The sequence below is a fragment of the Dermacentor variabilis genome, chromosome 5 (assembly GCF_050947875.1).
Source record: "Dermacentor variabilis isolate Ectoservices chromosome 5, ASM5094787v1, whole genome shotgun sequence".
In the NCBI taxonomy this organism is placed as follows: domain Eukaryota; kingdom Metazoa; phylum Arthropoda; class Arachnida; order Ixodida; family Ixodidae; genus Dermacentor; species Dermacentor variabilis.
This window is the reverse complement of record NC_134572.1, coordinates 204,655,224-204,671,136: the sequence shown is the minus strand read 5'-3', so window position 1 is coordinate 204,671,136 and position 15,913 is coordinate 204,655,224. Positions and strand designations below refer to the sequence as shown.

The 15,913-nt window shown below is 48.2% G+C and overlaps 1 protein-coding gene across 8 annotated transcripts in view; it reads left to right on the top strand.

Moving 5' to 3' along the window:
• Positions 1-15,913, top strand: part of lili (LMBR1-like protein lilipod) — a 306,045-nt gene that overhangs the window by 165,694 nt on the left and 124,438 nt on the right. For all 8 annotated transcript variants that reach the window (XM_075693928.1, XM_075693931.1, XM_075693930.1 and 5 more), the window contains one exon: positions 2,728-2,812. In XM_075693928.1, the coding sequence (XP_075550043.1) occupies positions 2,728-2,812 (85 nt within the window). The remainder of the gene's footprint in view (positions 1-2,727; positions 2,813-15,913) is intronic.

Sequence of the window (15,913 nt, the reverse complement as noted above, 5' to 3'; positions counted from 1 at the left end):
AATGGTCATATATTTATGCTCTGTGCATCAGGTACATCATGAACTCATCATACACACAAAGATTGAAATGAATCAGATCATACACACGATTGGATGGTCAGTCAGTTCAAGTGTCTAGATATCTTGAAAGAAACGTCACTTCTTTTTCTTGCAAAACCAAAGATGGACAGCTGATGCACTTGTCGCCTGCTTTCCTTGTAAAATTTGCCTCGACTATTTCTCGTTCTGTTTTTGTTTTCTTTCCTCAAGAAGGTTGTGTCACCAAACATGGATGTGCATGTGGACTTTTCTTGCGGTGCTGAGCCAAGTGACTGCCGTATCCTTTTCTAACATCATTGTTGTGCTGTCTAGCTCTGTCATTGAAGCACTGGCCGGTTTGTCCGATGTAAATGCATCCACAATCTAAGGGTATTTGATACACATCTGAAGTGCATTTGGTGTAATTGGTGCAGTGATTAGTATGACATTGCATGCGTTTCTGGTGCTTCTTGTTTTGAAGGTTACACACTGCTGACAGTTTACAAGGCGCTGAAAAAGCTAGATTGACATTGTGTCGGTTTGCCACCTTTTTCAAATTATGTGAAACTTTATGGAGGTATGGGATTACATGTACAGGTCTTTTGTCGCAATCTTTAGTTTGATGCCTCCTTCCTCGTTTTAATTTTGTTTGAAGCAATGTTTAACAGACATGAAATGACACTTAGAACGACACATAGCTGAGCTAGTTGGTTAGAAATCATAATGCAAAGAAGGGGTAAGGTGTGCAGACACGGACACAAGAGAAGTGGTGTCCGTGTCTGCACGCCTTACCCCTTCTTTGCATTATGATGAAATGACAGACACTGGAAAACCAGCAAGTTTCAATCTGTCTACTTGGCTAGACATGCTATGCTCAATTTGCTGAACACATAACTTTTGCAAAGCACTCTGAAGGCATGTGGTGGCTATGCCCCTCTTTATCAATTTCGGATGGGCGCTATCGAAAGGCAAAACACTTTTCTTTGATCTTGGGTTGTATCTCCAGCATAGGTAGCCATCCGAGGAAAATAAAATTTGAAGATCCAGAAACTGAATACAGTTGCCATTAGGCAGTTCAAAAGTAAACTTGAGCCCCTGGGGAAACTTTGGAAAAATTTTTAAACAATCTGCTACAGCATCGTCAAGACACATAACTGATGAATTGTTAAGGACTATTAGATAGTTTGACGTACCTAAATACACAGATGATTGAGTTCGCAGTTCTGCATTAGCGCAGTTGTCAAAGGACGCAAAAGAAATATCACATAATATTGGGGCTATTGACAAACCAATACAGATTCCTGTGCGTTGATTGTAATAACAGCAATTATGGCAGTCGAATCGAAGTAAAATTCTAACAAGGTAAAGAAATTGTCGCAGTTCATGCATACTAAGTTCTGAAATTTCAGTTCACCCATTTCATCAGTTTCACGAACAGCACATAGAATGCCTTCACGCGTCACAGAATAATAGGTCTTCAACGTCTAGTGAGAAAGCTGTGGCCACAGATCCAGGACCATCTTGCAGCTCTAAGATAACGTCATCAGAGCACCTCACCATGAAGGGATCTTCAATTGGTAGTTGCTTTAGGCGCCCTTGCAGGAACCATCCTACTTGGAGCTACCACGATGCCTTCTCTAAGACGATCACATGCAAAGGATATTCAAGCTTATGGGCCTTGCATGTAAAGAAGGTTTCCAGGTAATTATTTTCGGCAAATTTCGCCCACTTTTTTTACAGAGTCAAACTGCATGTCTTTCAACAGTTTTGTAGATTCAGATTTGGCCTCACTTCTACGATTTTAAGAGCTTGCACATTCTTCTGACGTGTCCCCAGGATGGCTCGACAAGCCCGAAAATGGCCTGAACTTCTGCATGCATGTGTTTTTTCTTGGTGTATTATGACAACATTCTTTACTGACAGGTACATATGGCAATAAGGTTAATGCAGGCAATGCCAGAGTCGGTTGTAGCTGGTGATGAGAGGATAGAGCCCATTGTAGAAGAAATTTGACGCAACAATTCCTTGATTTGGGCAAGTTGGTATGTAACCTTCAAAACAAGAAGCACCGGAAATGCCTACAATGTCATACTAATCACCGGACCAATTACACCGAATGCAGTTCAGATGTTGTGTATCAAATACCCTTAGATTGTGTACGTGTTTATATCGGACGAACTGGCCAGTGCTTCAATGACAGTGCTAGACAGTACAGCAATGATGTTAGAAAAGGACACGGCAGCCACTTGGCTAAGCACTTCAAAAAGTGCGCATGCACACCCATGTTTGGTGACACAACCTTCTTGAGGAAAGAAAACAAAAACAGAACGAGAAAAAGTTGAAGCATATTTTATAAGGAAAGCAGGTGACAAGTGCATGAGCATTTACCTGCATCTTTGGTTTTGCAAGAAAAAGAAGTGACGTTTCTTTCGAGATATCTAGGCACTTGAATTGATTGACCATAAAATCGTGTGTATGATCTAATTCATTTCAATCTTTGTGTGTACGATGATGAGTGCATGATGTACCTGATGCGCAGAGCATAAATACATGACCATTTGTAATAAACGTTAGTTGGAAGTAGCGTCAGTCCTGTTGGTATGTGTTCCTTCATATTTGTCGTCTTTAGTGCTTTTTTATGAAAATTGTCATGATGAACTAACTCGCCCAAATCAAGGTATTCTTCGTAACTGTCCTCTGTTTTGGCAGTTCCTGCGGGACATTCAGGACGAATACCACTGCGCCGTGATGGAAGAGGAAAACCTGCGTCGCAGGGCCTACATCACAAGCCATGGTAGGTGCTTCACAATTTGCATCCAACAGAGGGTCCTTCCTGCCGGGTTTACGTGTAAAAGGAAGAACGATAGCCCGCAGTAGAGTGGTTTTTGTGTTCCCCCTCTTGTAAGCTGTGTTTCGGAGATCATCGCTGAAATTGTCACTCTGCGCCTGTCCTTGTGTGCGCTCTCTCTCTGTGGTCGTTTGCTTGAACATTTATAATAAAACTGTTTGCTAATACAGTCGAACCTGGTTATATCGAACTTGCAAAAGAACGCCTATCAGTTCGATATAAAGCATAATTTGATATCATCATCATCAGCCTGGTTACGCCCACTGCAGGGCAAACGCCTCTTCCATACTTCTCCAACTACCCCGGTCATGTACTAATTGTGGCCATGTCGTCCCTGCAAACTTCTTAATCTCATCCGCCCACCTAACTTTCTGCCGCCCCCTGCTACGCTTCCCTTCCCTTGGAATCCAGTCCATAAACCTTAATGACCATCGGTTATCTTCCCTCCTCATTACATGTCCTGCCCATGCCCATTTCTTTTTCTTGATTTCAACTAAGATGTCATTAACTCGCGTTTGTTCCCTCACCCAATCTGCTCTTTTCTTATCCCTTAACGTTACACCCATCATTCTTCTTTCCATAGCTTGTTGCGTCATCCTCAATTTAAGTAGAACCCTTTTCGTTAGCCTCCAGGTTTCTGCCCCGTAGGTGAGTTCTGGTAAGACACAGCTATTATACACTTTTCTCTTGAGGGATAATGACAACCTGCTGTTCATGATCTGAGAATGCCTGCCAAATGCACCCCAGCCCATTCTTATTCTTTGGATTATTTCCGTTTCATGATCCGGATCCGCCGTCACTACCTGCCCTAAGATGTATTCCTTTACCACTTCCAGTGCCTTGCTACCTATTGTAAATTGCTGTTCTCTTCCGAGGCTGTTAAACATTACTTTAGTTTTCTGCAGATTAATTTTTAAACCCACTTTTCTGCTTTGCCTCTCCAGGTCAGTGAGCATGCATTGCAATTGGTCCACTGAGTTACTAAGCAAGGCAATATCAGTGAATCGCAAGTTACTAAGGTATTCTCCATTAACTCTAATCCTCAATTCTCCCCAATCCAGGTCTCTGAATACTTCCTGTAATCGCGCTGTGAATAGCATTCGAATAGTATCTCCCAGCCTGGCGCCTTTCTTTATTGGGATTTTGTTGCTTTCTTTATGGAGGGCTACGGTGGCTGTGGAGCCGCTATAGGTATCTTTCAGTATTTATACATACGGCTCGTCTACACCCTGATTCCGCAATGCCTCCATGACTGCTGAGGTTTGGACAGAATGAAACGCTTTCTCGTAATCAATGAAAGCTAGATATAAGCGTTGGTTGTATTCCGCATAGTTTGATATAAGCCTGCTAAATTATTGGATGTCATAAAAGCACATACCATTTATAAGATCACTTTATTAATGAAACTAGCTTAGTTTCGCATAAATTAGTCCTGCATTTTCTTCTGCTTCGGCAATTTCGCTGCCTGCGACGCACCCACTTCCCCACATTGTCAAGAGGAGTCTGAGCAGCTGAGGCCACAACCTTGCGCATTTGCGCAGAAATGCCGGACTTCTGGAGGCACTTTTCCGTTGCTTGACGTTCGATATATCGGGAGTCGCTGCTATTTTTGTTCGATATAAGTGTAATTTTTGCTATATATACTCATTGTAACTATCGGTCGGTCGGTCGGTCGGTCGGTCGGTCGGTCGGTCGGTCGGTCGGTCGGTCGGTCGGTCGGTCGGTCGGTCGGTCGGTCGGTCGGTCGGTCGGTCGGTCGGTCGGTCGGTCGGTCGGTCGGTCGGTCGGTCGGTCGGTCGGTCGGTCGGTCGGTCGGTCGGTCGGTCGGTCGGTCGGTCGGTCGGTCGGTCGGTCGGTCGGTCGGTCGGTCGGTCGGTCGGTCGGTCGGTCGGTCGGTCGGTCGGTCGGTCGGTCGGTCGGTCGGTCGGTCGGTCGGTCGGTCGGTCGGTCGGTCGGTCGGTCGGTCGGTCGGTCGGTCGGTCGGTCGGTCGGTCGGTCGGTCGGTCGGTCGGTCGGTCGGTCGGTCGGTCGGTCGGTCGGTCGGTCGGTCGGTCGGTCGGTCGGCTCGGTCGGTCGGTCGGTCGGTCGGTCGGTCGGTCGGTCGGTCGGTCGGTCGGCTCGGTCGGTCGGTCGGTCGGTCGGTCGGTCGGTCGGTCGGTCGGTCGGTCGGTCGGTCGGTCGGTCGGTCGGTCGGCTCGGTCGGTCGGTCGGTCGGTCGGTCGGTCGGTCGGTCGGTCGGTCGGTCGGTCGGTCGGTCGGTCGGTCGGTCGGTCGGTCGGTCGGTCGGTCGGTCGGTCGGTCGGTCGGTCGGTCGGTCGGTCGGTCGGTCGGTCGGTCGGTCGGTCGGTCGGTCGGTCGGTCGGTCGGTCGGTCGGTCGGTCGGTCGGTCGGTCGGTCGGTCGGTCGGTCGGTCGGTCGGTCGGTCGGTCGGTCGGTCGGTCGGTCGGTCGGTCGGTCGGTCGGTCGGTCGGTCGGTCGGTCGGTCGGTCGGTCGGTCGGTCGGTCGGTCGGTCGGTCGGTCGGTCGGTCGGTCGGTCGGTCGGTCGGTCGGTCGGTCGGTCGGTCGGTCGGTCGGTCGGTCGGTCGGTCGGTCGGTCGGTCGGTCGGTCGGTCGGTCGGTCGGTCGGTCGGTCGGTCGGTCGGTCGGTCGGTCGGTCGGTCGGTCGGTCGGTCGGTCGGTCGGTCGGTCGGTCGGTCGGTCGGTCGGTCGGTCGGTCGGTCGGTCGGTCGGTCGGTCGGTCGGTCGGTCGGTCGGTCGGTCGGTCGGTCGGTCGGTCGGTCGGTCGGTCGGTCGGTCGGTCGGTCGGTCGGTCGGTCGGTCGGTCGGTCGGTCGGTCGGTCGGTCGGTCGGTCGGTCGGTCGGTCGGTCGGTCGGTCGGTCGGTCGGTCGGTCGGTCGGTCGGTCGGTCGGTCGGTCGGTCGGTCGGTCGGTCGGTCGGTCGGTCGGTCGGTCGGTCGGTCGGTCGGTCGGTCGGTCGGTCGGTCGGTCGGTCGGTCGGTCGGTCGGTCGGTCGGTCGGTCGGTCGGTCGGTCGGTCGGTCGGTCGGTCGGTCGGTCGGTCGGTCGGTCGGTCGGTCGGTCGGTCGGTCGGTCGGTCGGTCGGTCGGTCGGTCGGTCGGTCGGTCGGTCGGTCGGTCGGTCGGTCGGTCGGTCGGTCGGTCGGTCGGTCGGTCGGTCGGTCGGTCGGTCGGTCGGTCGGTCGGTCGGTCGGTCGGTCGGTCGGTCGGTCGGTCGGTCGGTCGGTCGGTCGGTCGGTCGGTCGGTCGGTCGGTCGGTCGGTCGGTCGGTCGGTCGGTCGGTCGGTCGGTCGGTCGGTCGGTCGGTCGGTCGGTCGGTCGGTCGGTCGGTCGGTCGGTCGGTCGGTCGGTCGGTCGGTCGGTCGGTCGGTCGGTCGGTCGGTCGGTCGGTCGGTCGGTCGGTCGGTCGGTCGGTCGGTCGGTCGGTCGGTCGGTCGGTCGGTCGGTCGGTCGGTCGGTCGGTCGGTCGGTCGGTCGGTCGGTCGGTCGGTCGGTCGGTCGGTCGGTCGGTCGGTCGGTCGGTCGGTCGGTCGGTCGGTCGGTCGGTCGGTCGGTCGGTCGGTCGGTCGGTCGGTCGGTCGGTCGGTCGGTCGGTCGGTCGGTCGGTCGGTCGGTCGGTCGGTCGGTCGGTCGGTCGGTCGGTCGGTCGGTCGGTCGGTCGGTCGGTCGGTCGGTCGGTCGGTCGGTCGGTCGGTCGGTCGGTCGGTCGGTCGGTCGGTCGGTCGGTCGGTCGGTCGGTCGGTCGGTCGGTCGGTCGGTCGGTCGGTCGGTCGGTCGGTCGGTCGGTCGGTCGGTCGGTCGGTCGGTCGGTCGGTCGGTCGGTCGGTCGGTCGGTCGGTCGGTCGGTCGGTCGGTCGGTCGGTCGGTCGGTCGGTCGGTCGGTCGGTCGGTCGGTCGGTCGGTCGGTCGGTCGGTCGGTCGGTCGGTCGGTCGGTCGGTCGGTCGGTCGGTCGGTCGGTCGGTCGGTCGGTCGGTCGGTCGGTCGGTTCATCCTGCAAGGCAGAGACTAAAGGCTTGGTTGCCTGACGAGGTCTCTGCCCCCATAACCAAAGTGGCAGCCTACAACAGTACAAGGGAGAGCTGGTAGAAAAAAAGAGAAGCTGCGTTATAAATAGTACACGCATACATCATACATCTTATACAATATGGTTTTACTTAAAGCACTATGGACAGTTTTTATCACATTGAAGATTCACTTTGAACCTCCTCTAATTGAATTAAACAATACCAGAATAGAATCTGTGCAGTCTGTGAAAACTGTGGGCGTTTACTTTGCAGCAGATATGTCGTGGAATGATCATATTAATTACGTAGTTCAGAAACTTTCCAGAACAGTTGGTATCATGCGCCGCAATTGCTTTAATTTTCCTACATCAGTTAACTTGTTACTTTACCACTCTTTGTTCTCTTCCATAGCCAACTACGGATGTATGGTGTGGGCAACAACAACAGCTGGAAACATTAACAAACTCACTGTCTTACAAAAACGTATTATACGCATTGCATGTAAAGTGCCGTATTTCTTCCACACTGCAGGCCTTTTCCATCAACACAACATTATACAGATGAAGTCCATGTATAACTACAGACTGTGCTATAAATATAAACTCGCCATGATGAAAAATGATGACTCCTTGCTTAGACTTGCTGGGTTAGAGCAGAGCAGAACTGTGTATGATACCCGCACAGCAGAACCTTGGAATGTTAAGAAATGCCGCACAAACTATGGCAAACAAATGTTGCAGCATACCTTATCGACACTTCTGAACCATTTGTACTGCTACGAGAATATTGATTTATCTAATATTTCTCTGAAAGAATTGCCCCAAATGTTCGTGTAGTTTTGTACTGTACAAGTACAATGTACTGCGTACTGAACGTGCATGTCTCATTCTCTGTACCGAACGTACGTGTTTTTTTTTTTTTCTCCTCACGTTTTGTTTGTTGTTGTACTCCGCCGCCGTCAATGCTGCACTGTAAGAGGAAGCCAAGACCTCAAGCTGTCTATACAGCTTTTTCCCTGGCTGTCCTCGCAACACCAGTTGCGGAAATAAACCTTCAAACCTCATATTACAAAAACACGTAAAAAGAAGTCAACAATTGAAACGGAAATTTACATTTATCATTGTTACTTAACAATTTCAATGGAAAACAATATTGCCTGCAGTTCACGTTTAACGTTTTTCTGGGTAGGCAGAAATCCAAAATAAGCGCAGTTATTTAACATGTCTGTTACTTGATATTCTAGATCTTGTTTTCCATAATATGTTCTGACTTTCTTATTTCTGCGTTTGGGGTTACAGATATCATATTGCACCAAGACAGGTGTGTAAATACTGTGCAGTTTCTTTTTATATATTTGCTGTGCCAGTATCCATAAATAGACTTTATTTGCAGGTGAAACATGAAATCTGGGAAAAAGTAGTTGCGTCGGCAACAATCTAATAGGGCCGGTGTGGTTCACAAAAATCCGGAAGACACATTTTTGCAGCAGCTGTAGCCTATCATAGTTCCCTTTTGTCGTTGTTCCCCAGGCTAGAATGCCATACAAAAGTTTAGAATAGAACAGGGAGTAATATAATGATTGCTTTAGTCAAAGAAGTAGAAGAGGAGCTATTTTTCTTATACCGTAAAAACCTGACTATAGGTCGATCCCCCAACTAACGAATTCCAAAAATGAAAAAAAAAATTTTTTCAATGGCAAAAGAATCGAAAGACACCCTTACCTTCAAACAAATGCGACTCATGCACAATAGTGACAGTAATTATTTAAATGCTGCTCGCATGTGCACCCGGCCAATTTTTAACACTATCGCGCGACCATTGACCCGCATGTTTGTCAGCACCTCATTAACGGTGCTGAGCGGCGAAACAAACGAGATGCGTGCATGTGTACACGTGCGCTTACTTTCGCTATTTCGCCGCTCCGTGCCGTGATGATAAGGGGTTGACAAACACGCGGGTCGATGGTCGTGCGATACTGTTAAAAATTGGCCGGGTGTACAATACGCAGAAGGGCACGAAGTGCGCAAGCGCTACTCCGAATCAGAGCAATGCATTTGATTAGAGTGGTCCGAACTAGAGTTGTATGACAAGTGCTTCTCGCTGCCCAGTCCAGAGGCGCGTGCAATCTCTACCGCTTTCAAACAGATGCATTCGGCTGTCACAGGCAGCGACCTTACACGCAGCTCCCGGACGAACTCCGCAACCTTGTCTTCCAGTTTTGCGGTCTGCTGCGTTCCACCCACGAAATGACGTTTTCTGTGGGTTTGCTGCTTCTGTCTCCGCCAGTACCGAATGCTCTTTTCAGATATTCCAAATTCCCCGCAGGGACGTCTGCGCAAGCAGGCGTTTGGTGTGTTGCAACACCACGTACCCGAGCACACGAGGGTTGGACCCTCTCGCGTGTAGCCGTACGCGGCTTAGCCGTGTCTGGGAAAAAGGGGATCCTGGGGGTTGAGCCAAAGCTGGGTGTCTGGACCTTTAAGGCCCCCCGGCGGAGGCAACACACCTCTTCGGCCTCGGCTTCACATAGACGGCACCTCCAGACTGACCCACCTGGAGGAAATCGGCAGTTGCCTTTTCCTGTCCTCCTCTCCAATCTTCGTCTTTCTCTCCCACTTTTACATCTTTCCTGTCTTCTCTTCACTTCTTATTACTTCCGTATTTCCTGGCGGCAAGGGTTAACCGTGTGTAATATATCCTGCCATGGGTATATATATATTAAGTTATAGCGGCGATGCATGGCTGGCGTCTGCAGGTATTCTTCCAACTTTGTAGCGTCCCCTTGTTGGGCTCGGTGGTGGGTGGCCACCATCGCCGCCGAATTTCCCTGCTCTATATGGCAAATAACTTTCCTCCGCTACCTGATCGCTCCCTGAAGAGGGGGCGCACCGATGAAACATTCACTTTCTTCATGCAGCCAAAACAATCTTTTCCAAAGTGTACATAGTCAGAACGATAAGAAAACGGTCAGAGTGACCTCGCCATTTGTTGTAGCGAAATCTCTCACTGAAGCAATTGGCCCAGGCTATAAAGTAATGAAGATGGGAAGTGGCGATCTTCTTCTCGAACTCCGCGACAAAGTGCAGTATGACAAACTGTCGAAAGTTGTAGCATTTGGGGAAATTCCCGTCACAGTGGGCCCACACAGATCAATGAACACAGTGTGCGGGTTCGTCTCAGAAGATGACCTCCTCGAACTGAGCGAAAGCGAACTGCTTGAAGGATGGCAAGACCAGAACATAGTCAAAGTTCAAAGAATAACATTGAGGCGAGATCACAAGCAAATACCTACCAAACACATAATCATTACTTTCGGAACATGCAACCTACCTGAAACAATAGAAACCGGTTACTGTAAGCTTCGCGTGAGACCGTATATCCCAAATCCGTGACGATGCTTCAAGTGTCAGCGCTTTGGGCATAGGTCGCAGAACTGCAGAGGACGTGCTACTTGTGCCAAGTGTAGTTCTTCTGAACACTCTTCTGACATCTGTACATCAACAAACCACTGTGCCAACTGCAAAGGAGACCATGCTGCCTACTCGTGATCGTGCCCTACTTGGAAAAAAGAGAAACAAATCGTAGAACTGAAAGTAAAACTCAACCTATCATTTCCAGAGGCACGTAAGCGTTTCGCACTCCAAAACCAGTCCAGTCCTTCCTACACCGATGTGGCGTGCCGGGGGGCAGCGCTGCATATTCAGGCGGCTGCGCAAGTCACACTCCGTGTGACGGCGGTTACGCCATCAGCCCCCCCTGGCGGGAGCAGCCACGGCTCTTCCGCCCCCTACCACGAAGGGCCAGCAGACCTCCGAGCCTGCCGGTCCCAGGGCCACTGCTCGTGCAGACAGGCCCGGAAAACCCCCGCGCGTGCCCGCTGAGCGGGCGTCATCCAGCGCCTCTGACGAGGCGATGGATGTAACAAAAACTTCTCCGGTGTCTCAGACACCGAAGGAACGGCATTGCTCCCTGGAGCGCGCCAACAAAAAAGAAATACCCCGCATCAAGGGGCCTGGAAAGGTCCCTTGAGCCAACCTAAGGGATATCTCTTGACACACGGCACATAAACACAAACATTATGGATACACAAATATTACACTGGAACGTGAGAGGTCTGATCCACAATGTCGACGATGTCAAAGAACTCTTACACAAAAACAATCCAAAGGTGCTGTGTGTTCAGGAGACACATCTTAAATCTATACAAACTTTCTTAGGCAATACGCTATTTTCCGGAAAGACCAAGATGATGCTGTTGCATCGTCCGGCGGGGTAGCAATAATAGTCGACAGAAGCGTTGCTTGTCGGCAACTGCAACTCCAAACTCCTCTTGAGGCAGTTGCTATCGAAGCAGTTCTATTCAATAAACTAGTTACCATCACGTCTGTATACATCCCCCCAACTTATCAACTCTCTAGCACAACATTTCAAAGCTTTATTGATGAGCTGCGTCACCCTTACATAGTCGTCGGTGATCTAAACGCGCATAGCACACTGTGGGGCGACTCTCGCTGTGATGCGAGAGGACGGCTTATAGAAAACATCCTATTCACTTCAAGTTCCTGCTTGCTTAACAAGAAAAAGCCAACATTTTACAGCTCTACACATAAAACATTTTCTTCGATAGACCTAAGCATAGCGTCTAGTACAATTGTGCCATATCTCCAGTGGGATGTCATTAATAACCCTTATGGCAGTGATCACTTCCCCATCGTCCTAAACCTTAAAAAACAAAGTGAGTGTCCTGCACATGTTCTTCGATGGAAAGTTGATTCAGCCCACTGGACGAAGTTTCGCGAACTAACGCAGCTGCCCTGGAATCATATCTGTGAACTTAGCCTAGACGACGCAGTAGCATACATAACAGCATTCATTATTGATGCTGCGTCAGTATGTATCCCCCAAACAAAAGGGTCTCCCTCGAAACGACGTATTCAATAGTGGAATGAGGAGTGTAGGGAAGCCAGGAAAAAGCAAAACAACGCTTGGAATCTCCTCCGTAACTCACCAACCACAGAGAATCTAATTAATTTCAAGGGGATGAAGTCGCAAGGTAGAAGAACGCGCCGCCGCGCTAAACGGGAAAGTTGGAAAAACTACATAAGCAGCATCAATTAATATACAGACGAACGAAAAGCCTGGAACAGGGTTAACAAAATAAAAGGCCGCGAAACTCATCCCTTACCTTTATTAAATACACAAGGAGACACCCTGGAGAATCAGGCAGATTGTCTAGGAGCATATTTCGAGCACATTTCCAGTACATCTCATTATACAGATACATTTCTAAAATACCAGCGACTAGCAGAACAGATGAATTTGGGTCGGAAAAACACATCCAACGAAGTATACAATCGTCCATTTGGAATGGCTGAGTTCCAGGCCTCACTGAACTGTTTTGCAATAAGTCCACTCCAGGAAGTGACAGGATAATGTATGAGATGATCAGACACTTACACCCCGAAACCCAAAAAACGCTACTGTCACTCTTTAATTCCATGTTCTCTGCAGGCTACATTCCTTCTGTTTGGAAAGAAGCAATCGTAATCCCTATTCTCAAAGAGGGCAAGGACCCTTCCTCACCCAACAGTTATAGGCCTATAACTCTGACAAGTTGTATATGCAAATTATTTCAGAAAAGGATTAACCGTCGCCTCATCCATTTTCTTGAAAGCAACAACATACTCGATCACTTACAGTGCGGTTTTAGAGAGGGTAGATCCACAACAGATCACCTTGTCCGCATCGAGACACATATCCGTGATGCCTTTGTCCACAAACAGTTTTTCCTGTCCGTATTTTTAGATATGGAGAAGGCATACAACACAACCTGGCGCTTTGGAATCCTCCGTGATCTGTCTGAAATGGGAGTTCGAGGCAACTTACTATACATCATTCAGAGTTACCTCTCCAATCGCACGTTTTTGTCTTTCATATGCCTTGAAGGTAAAATCACCTGTGGATCATCCATGTCATTCAATTATTCACGACTCCTCCACGGCCAGGCTATTCCATAACCACCCAGGTGTCCGGCCTCCTCTGTCCCTCCGGTTGGAAGCACTCTCAGAAAAAACAGAGGTCTCTCTTTTAGAGAATGTCTTAATGGCCCCCTCTCGGCTTCCACCGCCTTGGGAGTGGTAAACTATCCAATGTGACATCTCTTTCTTACAATTATCAAAACAAGCACCTGAGGCTCACATACAGTCACATTTTATTGAACTTAAAGAGAAGTATTCCTGTGATGAATATTACACAGATGCTTCGAAGTCTCCTGCTGGTGTTGCTTACGCAGCTCTCGCACCCTCATTTTCAATATCAGGGCCACTAAACCCACACACTAGTATCTTTACGGCAGAAGCATACGGCATACTTTCGGCTATTAAACACATAAGGTGCAGAAATGTCGCTAAGGCTGTTGTCTTTACAGACTCATTAAGTATCGTGAGAGTCCTGATTAGCTTACGAAAGCATAAGAATCCCGTTTTGAATGAGCTGTATAGTTTGTTGTGCTCCGCATATATCTGCAACCAAGCGATTATCCTATGGTGGGTACCTGGCCATAAAGGTTTAAAAGGCAACGTAGCTGCTGACGAAAACGCTACGTCAGTGAGTTTTAGCGACACAGATAGAAATATCCTCATTCCTGCCACAGACCTAAAGCCCTTTCTGCACCGTAAATTGAGGAAACATTGGCAAGCAGAGTGGAATACACAAATATTGAATAAGTTACATATTATAAAACCAAGATTGCGGAATTGGATAAGTGACAAAACAGCACGGTACAAGGAAGTACTTCTTTGCCGATTACAGTGCTCACTCCTACCTCTTGACTGGCGGGGATCCTCCTACTTGTAGTAGGTGCGGCGATAGCTTGACAGACCTCCATGTTCTTATCCAGTGCACTGCAATAGAAAAAAGAGAGGAAAAAGTATTTCCCTTCTGCATATTGGCAAAATATACCTCTCCATCCTGCATTTTTTCTTAGTGACGAACTGCTTTTTTAACTGCAAATAGTCCTAGATTTTTTAGCCGAAACCGACATTTTGAAAATCATTTGGCCAGGCAATTTTGAGCACGTGACTAACAGCCCTGCATTCAAGGGCTCTCTTGAAACTCTGGTGTCAGTGTTGTTTTATTGAGTAATGTTTTAACGACAGCCCATTGCCATAGCCCACATCACTGCCTAGTTACCGTCATTATTTTAGCAACTATATAGTCTACGCCACTTACAGCTACAGATTTTAGGCCCTTTTACAGCCATGTGACATCTACCATGAGGAATTCATTATGCACGCCATCCATAATACATCGTCAACATTACCCCTTGTCATGGCGCTCTTTGGCCAAACCTGGCCCTTGCGCCATAAAACACCATACATCATCATCATCAGATAATCCAAATTCGCGCTGTGCTGCGAGGTTGCCGTGGGCTTCCGCGCACTCAATCGCCTTTTTCTTGAAGGCGACGGTGACTTGTCGTTGGCTTCTGCTCATTTTGAAACAAAATGTGAAAAAGCAGCCTTTAACCAATATAACTTTGTGACAATGTAAACGCAAATGCCACTACAGAACACCTATAGTACCACAATGTCGCCACGACGCGCTGCTGCTGATGGCGATGGCGAAGGTGCTTCTTTACTTCATCCACCCATTGTTGCAAGACTTCTGTAGTTTTTCCGCCGATGCTCCGTATATGAGACGAGGGTCGACTTTTCGCAATAGTTTTTTGAAAAAAAGTTCGACCTATATTCCGGTTTTTACAGTACATCCAACAGACTTCGCGAGTTCGGAGAGCAGATGATTGACATGAGGAGTCCAAGACAACTCTTCGCTAAACCATACCCCAAGGAACTTTTGCACACTTACTTGTTCTAAGTTATGTCCTGTGTACTGTAAGTCAATCATTTTTTTGTGCTTATTGATTGGCTTAAATATCATGTACTTTGTTTTTACTGCATTCAACCGAAGTTTGTTTTGTTGCAACCGTGTGGATAAATTATTTAAGTACAGATTGGCCGATCGTTCAGTGTCATGCAGTGTTCTACCTGTAATGAATAAACTAGTGTCGTCTGCAAACATGGTTATTGTGGGTGTTCTTTGTAATTCTGTAATGTCATTCACGTATAAGAAGAAAAGTAACGGGCCTAATATCGAACCTTGAGGGACATCTAGTTTAATGTCAAGCTGTTTTGAAGAAGTACAATCTATTTTAACAAACTGATGCCGAAACGATAAGTAGCTTTTGATAAGGTCCAATGTGATACCTTGAATTCCATAGCAATCTAATTTTATAGCTAAGATTTCGTGGTCTACGGAATCAAAAGCTTTGCGCAGATTGAGAAATATTGAGATTGAGAAATATCTTTGAAATTTAGGATTATTTGCTGCTTGACGGCAAGAAGAGCGTCCTGAGTTGTCTTATTTTTCTGAAAACCATACTGTGAGGTTGATATTATGATACTTGGTTAGATATTTTGACAGCTGGTTATTGTTTGACAATTCGTAAATCTTTGAAAACACTGGTAGCACTGAGATTGGCCGGTAATTCGTAATATTGTCAATTCTACCTCCTTTGTGTATTGGAATTACTTTGGCCAGTTTTGGTTTATCTGAGAAGACTCCAGTAGAAAATGTAAAACTAATGAGATAGGCTAGGATAGGGCGGATAGTTAATGACACTCGCTTTACAGGTTCAACTTTAATTTCATCATACCCACTTGTGACATTATTTTTAAAGCGTATTAAGACCATTGGAGTGCAGCGGTGGCGTAGAGGTAGAGCATCCGTCTCGCATGCAAGAGGACCGTGGTTCGAATCCCGGTGCTGCGCAATTTTCTACCGGATTAAAACAGAAGAACAAAAAAATTTGCATATCGATAAAATTGCATAAACAAGGCCTGGAGTGCGGCCTGATCCTGGTGACCAGAACCGCTAAAGCACTCCCTCACCGGAGCAGGATTGGCCACCTTGGTGCAGTACTTGGCCACAACCTCCTATATGAATACAACAATCAAACCCCTCAGTC